This window comes from Caloenas nicobarica, chromosome 3, assembly GCF_036013445.1.
Source record: "Caloenas nicobarica isolate bCalNic1 chromosome 3, bCalNic1.hap1, whole genome shotgun sequence".
In the NCBI taxonomy this organism is placed as follows: Eukaryota; Metazoa; Chordata; class Aves; order Columbiformes; family Columbidae; genus Caloenas; species Caloenas nicobarica.
Genome location: NC_088247.1, coordinates 68,974,069 through 68,988,816, shown reverse-complemented (window position 1 = coordinate 68,988,816; position 14,748 = coordinate 68,974,069). Strand labels below are relative to the sequence as shown.

At 40.3% G+C, this 14,748-nt stretch overlaps 1 protein-coding gene across 1 annotated transcript in view; it reads left to right on the top strand.

Annotated features, from left to right (window-relative positions):
• Positions 1–14,748, top strand: part of UST (uronyl 2-sulfotransferase) — a 169,662-nt gene that overhangs the window by 123,764 nt on the left and 31,150 nt on the right. Inside the window, exons 6-7 of the mRNA XM_065632722.1 lie at positions 8,244–8,341; positions 10,690–10,847. Of these exons, the coding sequence (XP_065488794.1) occupies positions 8,244–8,341; positions 10,690–10,847 (256 nt within the window). The remainder of the gene's footprint in view (positions 1–8,243; positions 8,342–10,689; positions 10,848–14,748) is intronic.

Below are 14,748 nucleotides of genomic sequence, written 5' to 3'. Positions count from 1 at the left end.
GGGACAGGAGTTGGACTCGATGATCCTTGTGGGTCCCTTCCAACTCAGGACGTTCTATGATTCTGTATTCCTTTTTATGCTACCTCTGCTGATATTTAGGTTTGATCTCAAGTCATCTGTAGTTGCTAAGGGTTCGGTAAGCTTCCCATCCCTTCTCTCAAATGTATCATTGATGTGCTACCCTGGAGCGTGTGAAACAGAAATATTTAGTAGTAAATCTGTAAGCTGGTCTTGTAACTGCAGGTGAGGTGAGCTTAGCAGAAAGCTCTGGGGAGTTACAGCACTGCTGCTGTTCAGTGGCCTGGGGTGGTGGTATGCTGTGCACACCCCAAAGAGATAGGGCAGCAAGGAGATGACCATACACTTGTCTAGAGTAAAGCCATATTTGTCTGTGAGAACAGCGGTCATACTACACATGGGTAATGGCAGACATATTTACTAAAACTTTAAAGTTTGGGTGCTCTTTTGGGTACAGAGGTAAGTTCAGTTTCAATCTGAACATGTAAATTGGTGAAAACTCATTCCCTGGAGGTGAAACTGGGAGAACAAAAAAAAAAAAAAAAAATATATATCTATATATATATGTCCAGGTTTCCCAAGGTTTTATCAGAAGCACCAGAAGTACTTTTAAATCTTATTTGCTTAAGTCAACTAAGAGCACTTGCAGACAGTTCTCTCTACCCTTTCACAAGATGGTGGGTGGACTTCTCCCTGCCTGGAGGGAAAGAGAGCTGTCTGGCCTGTCTTCTCCATCCGTGGGGGTCTCTGGAGACTCAGGAGAGGGAAGTGTAGCAGTCCTGCTCATGAGAGTGAGTGCCTTGCTAGAGAATGAACAAAAATGCTTCCTTTCCTTTAATTTTGTTTAGGTTAAACATTGGAGAAGTAGAGATTTTTTCAAGTTTCTTAAGTGCATTTTTCTTTAAATATTTTTTTTTTCAAAGCAGAGACCTTTATGTTCCCCATTTTTTTAATGTATTTTTTCTTGTACACATAGTTGACTGACTTGAAGCCAACATATTGATGTGACTCGCTACCCAGACCAGTAATGCTAGAGAGGGAGCTTGCTCTGAGAGAGCAAACAAAATGTCTTTGGAGCCTTTTGGCTTGCAGTAGCCTGGCTAGACAAAAGGTCAATATGGAGAGGAGCTGAAATGTGGTCACTTGAATGTGTCCTCTGTCTGTAGCTGTCTGTTGTTTCCCCAGAACGACTATGTTCAAAAACAGCCCAGTGAATTATCAGGAAAACACAGCAGGGTCCAATCTTCTCAGTTGTCCTCATTGTTTCCCAGGGACTCCCCAGGGGCTTTCTGCCAGACATCAGGTTGGCCTTGGTAGCCCCTGGCTACTGACAGCATGTGGCCATAACTCCTGGTCCCCAGGACTTCTGCTCACCTGTGGGAAAACCAGTCAGCTGTAAGAGAGAGGTTTTATTGTAGCTTGTAGGTAAACACCCCCACGTGTCAAAGCAAGTGGTTGACTGATGATTTGCTGACAGAAGTGGTGGTTGTAGGAAGCATCTGAAAAACTGGAGAAGGGAAGAGAGTCTGTTTCCAGGTAATAAGAAGTGAAAAATTATTTGGGGAGGAGAAAAAAACAACACATTTGTACAAGCACATCGTTTTGTTTTACTGGACAGCTGCTCTTTTGAACTAACCTTTAGATAAGATGGCTGGAGGGCAGCAGCTTGAATCAAATGAACTGGCTTTAAGAGTGCTTTTGCTCATCCAAAGTGCTGCTGTGAGGAGTCCCTGAAACTTTCTGAAGGATGTTCTTCTGATCTCCTGCACAGGCTGTTAACCCGTCTCCTTCTCTAGCAGTGCACCGGGCCTTGCAGAAGGACGGGTGATGAGAGGGCCATTCTTTTTGTTCTCCAGTTGCTTTTGCTGCTGCTTTTTATTGAATAAGTGATTTAGATGAAGGCAAATAGTGTTTCGTTGAAGAAATGATAGTGAGGATTTTCTTGGAATTAAAGAGGTCAAGGATTTTTTTTTTTTTAAAAAGCATATTCCAACTCCTGACAAATACACGGAGGAAAGGAACTTTAATACCTGCAAAGATGTGAAATGACTGTGCGGCCTTTCAGGAGCTGTACAAAGCATTCAGAAGTGTATCTCTTCAAAAGCAGACACTCCAAGCTAGAAAGAGTTGAAAGGAATATTATCTGTGACTAGAAACTAGTTTTAAAATGCAAACCTTAGCTCAGCTTTCAAATGTACTGTCTGTTGAAGTAAACAGTGTACCTCTTGGCTTTCCAGGAGGAAAGCCATGGTGAAGCCAGCTAGAAGAGGTTGTCTTTGGGGAGCACAGCCTGGACTGTTTGGGTACCCCAAGTGCTTCACCATTTTGTGCTCCAGTTCCCAAAATCCTGTCGCTGGCCTCCATCTGCTGTAGCATCTGTCTTCACAAGACGGACCTAAATCTGCTGCATGGACCCACCAGAGGACTGGCTTTACTAGATGTCTCTGGTCAATGTAGTCTTCTCTTTCACAGCAGTTGAGATCCTTGTCACTCCTCTTCAGGATGAAACGCAAGTCCCACCTCTGCTGTCTCATCAGTAGCTACCCAAGGTCTGCCAGGTAGCTCAGAAGACAGAAGTCCCTGGTGTCCGTGGATTGCAAAGTGCCACAGACGGAGATGATGGGACCGTGGGTGCGTTTTTCAGCAGTGGCAGTATTTGGGGATAGAGGACAGGCCATGCTGGCGTGAAGCTGCCACATGCTCTAGTGACAGCTTCCTAGTCATTGCAATGACTGCAGCGGCAAAATAACTAAAAGAAATGAACGGGTTGACTGAAGTCATTAAACACGGCCTGTGTCACTGTGAGGGGGATGTGCTGGCATCACAGCATTTCTGTGAGCAAGCCCTGTGTGGTTTGCTCTTGTGGTAGAAGACCAGAAGACAACAGAGGGAAAGAAAAGGGTTTCTGTTTGTTTTTGAGCTGGTGAACCCTGCAGAGGAATCAAAGTGCTCTCGCAGCTGGTGCAGGGGACATCCGGGGACAGAAACCCATGTTTTGGTTGGCTAGATCAGCTCTGCCATCTTGTGGAGCTTCTCCCTGAAGTGCCCACTGCTCACTCTGCAGCCTGCCACTGGTGTCCCAGTAGGCTTCTCCAGCTTGCTGTTGTGTCCAGAGGACCGTCATCCCACCCAGTCTGGCACGATCCATCCCACCTGGCAGCCCTCCTTGGAGGGGCCCAGTGCCACAATAGCATGGGCTGGGAAACACTTGGCTTCAGTTGCGCTGGCGGTGCTGGTTTGGGAAGGGACGCCCAGCACCTGCACACCCCACAGCAATCTGCTGTGAGTGCCCTTAGCATAGGTGCACAAACCAGGACCAAGTGCATCCAGAACTTGAAAGAAAGAGGTCATCTTGCTGCTGTACAGCTCTAGTTACCTAAATATTGGATTGAGATTGAATATCACCCGATGAAGTAAAAACCTCTCTAATTAGGGTTAAAAATAAGCATTGTATTGTGTATTATTTTCTTTAAATATGTGTAAATAACTTGTGCTCTTAAATAACATTTAATAAGTCACATTACATTTTTATTCGAAAACCTTAATTCCAACTATACCTTGACTTTTCAGTGTCTCCAGAGCAAGGAACGTCTTCCTGCAGCCTTCCAGAGTAGGAAGCTGTTCTTTGCCTTCTTTCATTTCATATTAACACTTGCAAGCCATTTCCTGAGCCGTCGTGTTTACATTTTCTTCCCTCTCACTGTGGCCACCCAGAGCTCCCTAACTAGGGGTCACAAAACGCAGCAGATTTCTTTTTTATTTCAGCGTTGTCATATTTAGTTCATATGATGCAACGTTCTCCTGAGGATGTAATGGTCAGCTTGACCTCTTCACAAACACCAAGCAAGTATGTGAGAAAACATTTTACAAGCCACTGGAGGATTCTTGGGGGCTCTCAGTAGAGCAGAAGAATTTTCCTTGGCTGGCGACAGTGAGGACTAGACTGCTGCACTGACTGTAGCAGCGTATGAAGAGCAGCCTTGTAAGCGGGAGAGGTCACTGTAGACTGGGCTCACTCACTGGTTTTCCACATCATTTTATTTCATTTCCTTTTATGGAAACTTGAAAGGTATTTATTTAGGTCACTCCTTCCTCTGTAGCCTCCATGACACACCTCAACTTCACATCTGCAACCTTCAGACTTAAGTAAGGAGCAGGCACTGGGGCTGGGCTGTCGGCAACATCTCCTGGTTTCACTGGAGTTGCGTATCCCACTCAGGGCGTGGAAAGACTCATATTTTTCATTTTGATTGTGAGAGAAGGAAAGGCCATTTCTTTGGCTTCTCATAATGGCTGATTAATAGGGAAATACTTTCAAGGCGTGTATGTATTTGAGTTATGATTCCTCGTTTAAAATTGTTAGGGATACTAAGAAATGCCATACATCCATGGCAGAATCTGGTGTTTCTGTAATTTTTTGATTCAGACACTGAGGATCAAGAAATAGGGAATGCTTTGAAGCCCAAGAATTATTAAACAAAAATACATAAACAAACAATAAAACGCCAAACACGTTAGGTGTTCCTTCTGAAAAAAAACAAGGTGATTATTTCTTCCAGTACTTTTAGTTTTTTATATTGGGGGAGGGGGGAGAAGAACTCTCCAATCTAAGATCACATCTTTTTGTATATGGTACAGTATTTGCAATGAGTTAAAGAAATCTACTTAAGTAAATTGCTTATTGTTTTACAGAAAATACTTTAAAGTTTTTTCTTTTTGTGGTAGCATTAAAATTCCAAAGGGATTTTGTATTCACGAGGTATTTTTAATCACATGCAGACTTCCTCCTTCAAACGTTGCATGTATGAACTCAGGGCAAATAAAATGGTTCATTTGTTATAATTTAAAAAAAATATATTAATAACACACTTTTGATATATTTCTGATAGATGAGTAGTCTGGCTCGTTGACCAATTAGTAGAATAGAGCACACTGTGATTTTTATATGAAAGACAATTTTACAGAAGAAAGAAATAGACACTAGCAATTTACCTTTTCAGCCAAAATTGTAACAATAGAAAAATATTAAAAAGAAAGACTGTTTCTGTTGTTACTTGCATCCCCAGGGCTACTTCCCGGGCATCCCTCTGCCTGCTGGAGACAGAAACCCAGCGGGATGTGAGTGGTGTGGATTGTAGCCAGGAGCTGAGGAATAAAATAAAATTCCTCTTTCTTTATTGTGGAGGGGTACGATCAAAGTAGCTCTGTTTCTTTCTTTCTCTATCCTTCTCAGCTGTATTTGAATAATCTTTTTTACAAGGCTCTTCCAGTGATTTAAATGAGCAAGGCTGTCATCTGTCACCTTGCAATTTTTTGTCTCACATAAAGACCTTTCTGCTCTGAAAGATGTGTCCTGCTGGGAAAACATGCTCTTACTGGGAAATGTAGCATTAATGTTGCTCGGGCTAACAGAACAACACTGCCTAGAATAATGAAATTTCACCTTAGCTTTCATGCTCAGAAAAAAACCCAGAAATTCCTGTAAGTCCCAGCAGCAACCAAAGAGCAGCTTCCTTCAGCTCTGGGTAAGTTTTGGAATGACCAGCACACCTCAGGCCAACCTTACTTTTGCCCCACCTCTTAGTTAAAAACTCTGATTTCACATCTCATGGAGCTGCATAATTATTATCAAGTAAAATCTCCTCTGAGGGGACGGGTGGTGGCTGGTGATTTATTTCACAAATTATTAATACATTAAAATAGGGAAGGCAAGCACGTGCTGCGAATGCAGCAGGATGCTCCAGCACTGTAATGTAGATCACAGCAGTGGTGGTGAACTGCAGACTAGGAAGGGCCGGTGCTTTTACTGCAGAGTAAACGTGGAGCTTCTGATGTCAGGAACGTCAAATGTGTGCTCTTGTGTGGTGAAAAATTGAAGGTTCCTATAAAAATATACCTGGCCTTTATCTTAAACCTTGAGTGCATCGGTGAGAAGGGGGAGAGATTTTGCTCTCTCCTCTTTTTGCATTCCTTCCGCAAATCAAATGTTAAGGGAATTGCCACTCAATAGTTTAGTGCTGTCCCAGTTGTTTCAGTGATCCTACAGCAGTTTACATAGAAAGGCATACTAAAAATCTCTTTTTGACTAAATATAAGCTGTTCGATTGTTAAAGCTGCAGGATTTTCCACATGAATTCACATTGTTTTTATTGTATCGATGTTTCTCCAGCCATATTAATCAAAAATTGCTTTCAGAACGACAAAAACATCCCTGTTATGCTTCTGGATTGGGTGTTGATACTTATTTATCTCCAGGAATATTTTCTGACTCACTGCATTCATTATTCTTGCAAAGAAACAATGAGTTTCTTTGTTTTGAGTTAATGTCACTTCATCTTTGTATAGGAGCAAGGAAAGAGAAACAGCTCTTAGTTGGATGATACTAATGATTTTTAAATCTTACATAAGCTTTTCTGCATTCTAATTAATCCATTAATCAAGTGGAAGCTGGCTTGGACATAATTTAAAATATTTTCAAGACAGTATTTCCAATTTTTTTCCAGTTCTAAGAGATTTATTAATTCATTGCAGGTCTCTGCAAGTTCTTATAAAAGCTGAAAATATGCATCCCTGAAAACATCTCTGGTGACATCTATAGTAATGGCACAATAAACCTTTTAAGAACTGCAATTTTTAATTCATGTTAAAAAAAAAAAAAAAGCTATTGGGATGATAGGAGGGACACGTTGCCTGTGCCACCTTATTGTGCCACCAGTAGATTTCTTAGTAATATTCGTAGCATTGAGAATGGGGGGCTGGGTGGCTTCAGCTCAAGGCCTTGAATGTCAAAATTCAGGTCTTCACCATTAATCTTCTGGTACGTATTTAAGGCAAGCCCTTCTCTATATGCTTGAATACACTGGTGGGAGCAGGGGAGGTGGGTTGTTTGTATCCCTGTTGGCATTTTTTTTGTTGTTTTCTTTGATGATTCCTCTCCGTGTGATTTACTTCCCAGCCCAAGATCTTCTGATGTGCTTATAAAATCTGGTTTATATAAACATAAGGCAGAGGAGGAAACAGGAATATGCTTTAAGAGGCTTACGGACCCAATTGTGACACTGATGGAGTTCGGCTTGAGGGATGTAGTTCTGGGAGGAGCTTTTCTGCTCTGAGGTCTCAGAAGCGGATGCAGTGGCTGGAGGCCCGTACCCCGTACCCATTGCTGCCCGGGGGAGGAGGGGATGCTCTTCCTGGCTGCCACTTTGCCCAGCACTTCTGTCTGGCGGAGGACATGTTGCCCACTGAAGTGTTCTCTATCGCACTTTATTTACTTGATGAAGTATGAATTGGGTTAGTTACTGGTTTTATGTTGATGTGTGTCAAGCCTATTGCATTATAAAAGCATGCATCTTTGAGTAAGAATGAAGATTGGTTTTGCAAAGATGAGATCCTTTCATCTTTGTTGACGTGTTCTTGCACTTTTATTTTGCCCTGTGCACCTCTTTGGAGTCAATGGGTCTGCTTGCAGAGTAAGGATCTTTTAGACTAAATAAGGATAGGGGAGTTCAATCCCAGTTGCAGGTACATTTATTATTGTGCCAGAGTAAAACTAGAAATGGAATACATTTCCTCGGGGTTCAGTAGCTATGCCTAGTCTTTGAAAAATGATAAATAGCTCCTAATTAGATAAGCAATACATGAGGAAAATGATAAATACTTTCTAATAAACCCTTTTCTCAGTGAGGGTTTACACAATAAACTCAATTCTGAACATCTGAGGAATGTACAAATTGTAATCAAAAGTGATGTATGTTTTTATATCAAGAGTAAGCTGTGCAAATTACAGCTTACATTCGTTCCAGTCATTCAATGAAGCAGAATTAAAAAAAAGATATAAAGAAAATAATTGTTGTCTCAGTTTGATTTATTCTGGCTACTTCAAGTTTCCCCCAGGGTGTATTTAGAACAAAGAAGAGTCTGAAAATAATCTCCTGAATATTTTAAATATAACTCAGTATGAAAGTTGATCCATGTGTCCCGTTTTGAATCATTCAGTAATCTCTAGGACAAAAATCACTTGGTTTTTTTTTTTCCTACTGAAACTTTCTAATGATATTTGGAAGTAGACAAATTGACTGGTAAATGACTTTTTAAGGTATTTGGCATAGCCTCAGCACAATTCTTGGAGATGATTGCATAAAGCATGAGACAAAGAAAACACCTGTTAATAGAGAAAAGGAAGTGCGGTATTCAACCTCTTTTTTGTTTTTCCTTCCTTCCCACAGGACATTAATGTCTGTATCCTTGAAAACTACCCTGAATGTTCCAATCCCAGGTTATTTTACATCATACCATATTTCTGTGGACAGCATCCAAGATGCAGGTAAATATATATAAGGTATCTCGATTTGTTCAGAAATAGCTATTGCCAACGTTTTGTCAGAAACTGGCAATAAAGAAGCAACAGTTCTTTTGAAGTACAAGAGAAAAGTGTAATACCGTGTCGCACTGTATGTGGTAACTGCATGCATATCTTTTGGAGTAAGGATAGTAATGCAAATGTAGTACTATTCTTTTTTTCTTGATGTAATACTTGAATAATTCATCAAATCTGGATGTAAATATGCAGATTTTTCTTTTCTGGGTTGGCAAGGTGAGAATGGCAGTGACCTTATGTGCTCGTTCCTCATTTTACCTGCACTGTGATTTTGTAATATACATTTTAGATCTGCTCAGATGCTTGTATCAGGTCTGTGTCTGAGGAATTTCAGGTTTCTATGTCAGTGTAAGAAATAGTAATCATGCTTAAAACTATGTGAAGTGCAGACTTCTGCTGCTGTAATTGAACTAGTTCATTTTTATTGTGTCTATTTATGCTGTTCTCATAGTTCTGTATTATTGATACTGCATAGTAGATTTTCATCCAATGATACGTGACTAATTTTAAATACCTTCCTATTTTCAAGTACTTTCATACTGTTGGTCACAACATGTTCTTTATTAGGTTGGTTCAACTTCAAGGTGTTCTATTTATTTATTGTTACTGCTTCTCTGTAGTGGAACATGCACATGTTCTCAAAAATGTCCTTCAAAAGCCATATTTTTTCATAGCAGTAATAACAAATGAAAATGTGTTTGTTTCTTATGTCTCAGTTTCAAAGTATCTTTGCTTTAAAATCTTGCTTTAGTTTTTTGGCATAAGTGAGGGTATGATTAAGAAACTAAACAGATTCATTACTTCATTTTCATTACACTTTTTTCTTAATGTATTTTGGCCTCATTTGCAAATGCTTATGATGCTTATGTTTGCACACTTAACTTGTATATATGAGTAATCCCGTTAACAACAGTGACATGTCTGAATACTTGCACCACATATCTCCAAGGGGTTTCTGAGCAGTATATTGAAGTACTGTTTTGTAGCTTGTTATAGATGTGTCTCCTGTTATGCCCTTGCGCTTCCTTCAGCTGCTTCCTAGTCTTACAAGGAGCTGCAAGGAGGCTCATAGTGTTTCTTAGGACACTCTGTTCTTACAGAAAATGGACCAATGCAAAGAAGGTGGTAGGGAATGAAAAACCTGCTCAAAGTCTGCTCTAGTGGGAGTGTAGAGCAATAAGCTTTTCCACATGTCATCAAATGGGCTTCTGACAAATGTTGGAAGTTCACTATCACATAGAATTTGCAGTAGCCTAATGCAAGTCAAGGCAGAGGTATGATCGCCAGCCCTTTTCAGGTAGCCTGTGTCACTCAGATGTTCATCATACCAGCTGGACCCTGGGAAAAAGCTGATTTCCTTTATTTTGAGACACTGGCGTTATATCCCTTATCAATATAAATGCTGACTGCTACTCCCAGGACATAAATTAATACATTCGTCTAAGAGACTTAAGATTTATATACTTGTCAAACCTAATTGTGCTTGCATGAAACTATGAGAGAAGCATAAAGATGTTCTGGTGTCCTACCAGCTTCTCCCACTGGAGAAAAAGACAGAATAACCCTAAACTGATCTTCAAAACCAGTATCAGTCAGAGCAAACAAATGTGAATCCTGTAGCAAAGCTGCAGGGCAGCCACGGGTAGTGGCAGGGAAAGGGAAGCTCATAGAGACTTTGGCAGAAGTTAAAATGAAGAACAAGGTGGGAACAGGCCAGTGGCCTCCTGTGTGGTATTTGCTGGGTAACAGCAGGCAATGGTTGCTGGCAGCAGTTCTCCTGGTGTGGTTCAGGGACACAACATTGTCATATGCAGGAACCAGGAGTTGCACTTGATGATCCTCATGGGTCCCTTCTGACTCAGGACATTCTATGATTCTATGACACCATCACCCCTTCGCACCCTTTGTCATCCAAGGAAGTCATTCCTCCCATGAGATTGGTTGTGCTTCCGAGTCAAAATACAGGAGTATACATACAAGTTTGAGCCTATAAACAACTTGGCAAAAGATAACTTCAGGATGGAGCACTTCCATGCAGTGATCAACCTCCTTTTAATGTGATCGTGTGTTTACATGCCAAACCAATTCTATATGTTGTGCGGAAATGCTCAGTAAACCACTCAGGTTTGGTGTTGTTTGGGTTTGTTTGTTTGTTTGTTTTTAATGTTCTGTGCTAAGTACAACACAATATTTTTTTATTCGCTTGTGTTCTTGACTTGAATTTCTCAAGTAAATGCATATTTAAACTCTTTCTTTTTCTCCTCCTCCTCTCTCCTTCCATTAATTTCATACAGGGAGCCTGGTGAATGGGCCCTTGAAAGAGCAAAGCTGAACGTTAATGAAAATTTTCTGCTTGTGGGCATTCTGGAGGAGTTGGAGGATGTGCTGCTTTTATTAGAAAGATTCTTACCTCATTATTTCAAGGATGTGCTTAGCATCTACAAAAATCCAGGTAACTTTTCCAATTAAAAAGCTATTCTTATAGAAACTTTGGCAAAATCTGCATGGCTGCTGAAAGGCATGTGTTTATACCTTGTATTCAATGAAGAGTGTTAATTTCTTTTTAGGGAACAGATTTGATTGATGGGGAAGGGTATGTATTCTGCTTTTATTCTTGATATTGCTGTGTGGTTTTCATTCCTGGGCAAGTATTCGGTGCTCCAGTGATCTTGCCACATGCCAGAAAGCTTCCCGTTTACCCCTGAAATGGCTTTTTCTTCTTTTAATTCTGTCATATTTGGCTCTCAAATAATACTGTCAAAATATTCTCAAAATGTTGTCAGCAATATCTACCTAAGTAAACCTTCACGAAATGGTTTGGGGAGCTGGACACTTTGGAAATTCTCCAGTACCAGGATATTTATTTTCCCTCAACCGTGAGTAAGAGTTGAAATGAAATGAACCTCTGGTTAAACTGGTTTTAGATAAAGTACAAATAAGAACACATATTTACAGCACTTTAAGTACAAAGCACGCTGAGGAAAAAGACTTAGGAGACTCGAGTAAAGAAATGAAAACAGAGAGCACTTAATCTACCCCTTAATTTGGACCCTGCAGTCAATTTGAAAGGGTTCTCTCTTTTCTGCATCAGTCCATCTCTCCCCACACTTATTTATAGCTGACTTAATTAGAACACAGTCTTGTGTCCTATACCTAAACCAAGAAATACGATGTTTCTGTGGCGCTGTGCATGTCATTCTGGCAGAACTGATATCCTGCTTGCATGTGACTGGGCCATCAACATCGTATGGACCAGGGAGGGGTAAAACTTCCCTTCTTGCTTGATGATTCAGTTGCATTCACGTTAGTGTGAATTGCCTGCAGCCACTGAAATATGTGTTTTGTACCAAGTTGTATGTTAAAATCAAATGGATCGAAGACTAAATTTTGTTGGTAATGTGTGCAGCTGATCACTTGCTTTTGACTAAGAGCAGCTAGCACAGTAATCAGTTACTTTGGAGAAACTATGGGTTTCTGTCCATAACCGGAAATCGCAGGTGACCGTGCACCAATCCCTGCTTCCAGGATGCATCTTTGAAAATTTTGTATTTAGCAATGATATCAATGTTACTGGGAAAGTGTAGCACCCCTCCCCTAAACATGATTTCAGTGGGTCATCATCTGCTTGCAGCAAGGTAGTTAAGGCAGCTGTTTAGAAGGTGTGTTACTTTCTTATGGTGCTATATCCAGCCATAGAGCTATTTTGCTCAATAACAGGCATAAGGAGAGCATTGTATGGTATCAACATGGGAGAAGTGCCCAATTTTGGATCAGTTATTTCTCTTTTCTTTGTAAATTAAAAAATAAAACGTAGCAGAAGTATGTGGAAGTCTTCCTAAATGTCTGCACAATTCAGTCTCCAAGGTTTTACCATGGGGATGTTAGACAACAGGGCGGCGGGGGATCGGTAGAAGGATGCTCTCTTTGCATTAAGCAGACTTTCTCTCTGGGAATCTGTAGGACTTCCTCAGCTGTTCAGTGCACCATAGATTTTCAGTTCTCTTATGATGGGGGAAGCTAACGAACAGCATGCAGGGTCTCAATTTTCATCAGGGTGCCCTAGAAATTGTCAGGTGTGAAATAAGCAATCTCCCAGAATTGTTAAGTGCTGGATAATCTTTGTGTATATTCCGGTATCTAGGGGAGATTTGATCCCCTGTTTCAGAACAGTGATTTCCTCTGAGATTTCATGTGTAAGACTGATCTTGTGTCATGTCTGAAGATCTCTTTACTTTGGTATTTCCCATGTGGATTAAGCTTTTGGTTTATTTTTCCCATTCACTTATTGACAAAGAAGAATAGAAAGGAAACAGTTTCCTTGTGTCAACTCTCTCTTCCTCTTTTCATACATGCTTATGTTTGGTTTTTTTTTTTTCCAATCATAATTATTTTCATGTTATTTCTGAGTTGGTGGTAAGCTTACAAAAAACAGAATCAGCCAGAAAGAAAAAAAAAAATTCCAAATGCGTGTAAGAAGTCCTACATTGTTCTCCTCAGGGCACCTTAGACCTGATCTGCAACACCCTCTGCTGTTGCATCATGAAGTGCTGGGAAGAAGAGATGTTGTTCTGTCAAGCTGTGTGATGACCCCACAAAGCAGCAGATACTTTGGGCCAAAACTGACCTTCTGTTGCAACTAACACTTGCAGATTAAATCTATACAATTTACAGTTTTGTCTGCTGACCTGCTGCTCTACCTGAGATACTCTTATGGCAGTCTTTTCTTTTTTCATATGAAGAAAATAAAACTTTTCCAGAACTTATCTTTTGTCACTTGAATATATTGAGCTGAAAAAACCACAGTGAAGGGTCATATACAGAAAGGTGATTCGCTTCCAGGTCAGTGAATCTCTGCACCAGGCTCCACTGCAATAGGCATAATCTAAACACAATTAAAAGCACCTGTCTCTTGCTGTAGGAAGCAAACTGCTGAATGTTATCAAACCCATAAAATCACATGGGCATTTAATATATGTTGCCAGGAGTTCTGGGTTAAAGCTCTTCTTCTTCTTCCCAAAGCTGGGACTGTCTTTCCTCCTTACGGGTTCTTTGGGCAGGCGCCAGATCACTGCAGCTCCCATCCAAGCAAACTTGTTCTTATCAGGAGCCTTCAGTATAGGTTGATGCTAACAGAAATCAGGAAATCTGGGAACTTTTTCTCATCTCTGTTTCTTTTAACCATGCAAGCTATATTCAAGCTTCATTGTTTCTTCTGTGTTTGTAGTAAAATTTCTCATCTGAGGCAGCATGCAACAACGCTTATTAAGGAACACTTGCCCAGTGCCCTCCTCCTAGCTAGAAAACAAAGCCTGGAGCCTTTTTACCTTCAAAAATACTTTGTTGCCATTGTTCTAAAGCAGAAGATCAGTAAAACTGTGACTCTATTGAACAGAATGGTAGTGGGACATTTACATCAGAGAGCACAGAAACGTGAGTGCGGGTGTCTGTCTATATATGTTATGACACAGATAACTGCTTAATGCAAGATGACCTGAGTGCTTTTGTCAGTGATGCTAATGATTTGTTTTACATAAGCTGGCAGAAGTAAACTGTGAAGAAAGGTAAAATAGAAAAAAAATAGAGTGAAATGCACTTGACTTGTTCAGTCATTATCACTAACAGTTAGTTATTGAGTTTTTTAATATATTTTGCTTGCCAGCTGTTGTATTTGTGCTGGCCTTTACTTTTTGACGGTGTCACATTTTGAAATGCACATCAATTTTTTCTCAAATTTTGTGAATTTTAAAGAGTTGGCAATTCTGCATGACAGGAAATTTTAGTGTCAGAGGACACTAGGAGGATAAATTTCTTCATTGCGTTAATAAAAATGTTGCCTTCAGCTAATCCATATGCCAAATATTTTGACTTGTGTGTTTTATAACAATGCACAACAAAATGTGAAAGCTCTTTGTGGTGCTAAAGTTTTCATTGGAACCAATCTGGTTTTATCTTGTAGAGTACTTTAGAGCTACAGGCTTCCTGTTTTTCTCGTTTTCCACTCCCTCCTTGAAATTAAGTATTTTCTTAATGTTGATACCAAGTCAAGAATTGCAAAAGGACTCTGTGTTTTGTTGCTTGTCTTGGCCAAAGTGACAAACTCTTCCTGCGTTGACAGCCAGAACTGCCTTTGACAAGAGATCAAAAGGGAAGGGCAGGAGGGAGGGGGAGGGTGGCAGTCAGATTGTGGAGTTGATGGACGGATTGATACATGGGTAGAATAAATTTTGTAGATATGTATATGGGTTTACTAGATTTCTTTGTTAGCACAGTAAAATTAACTCAAAATTCTGTCTTTTTTTTCTCCAGCATTGAAGCAGATAGGGTCCAGTTGCAGAGCCTTGGATTATATTTAC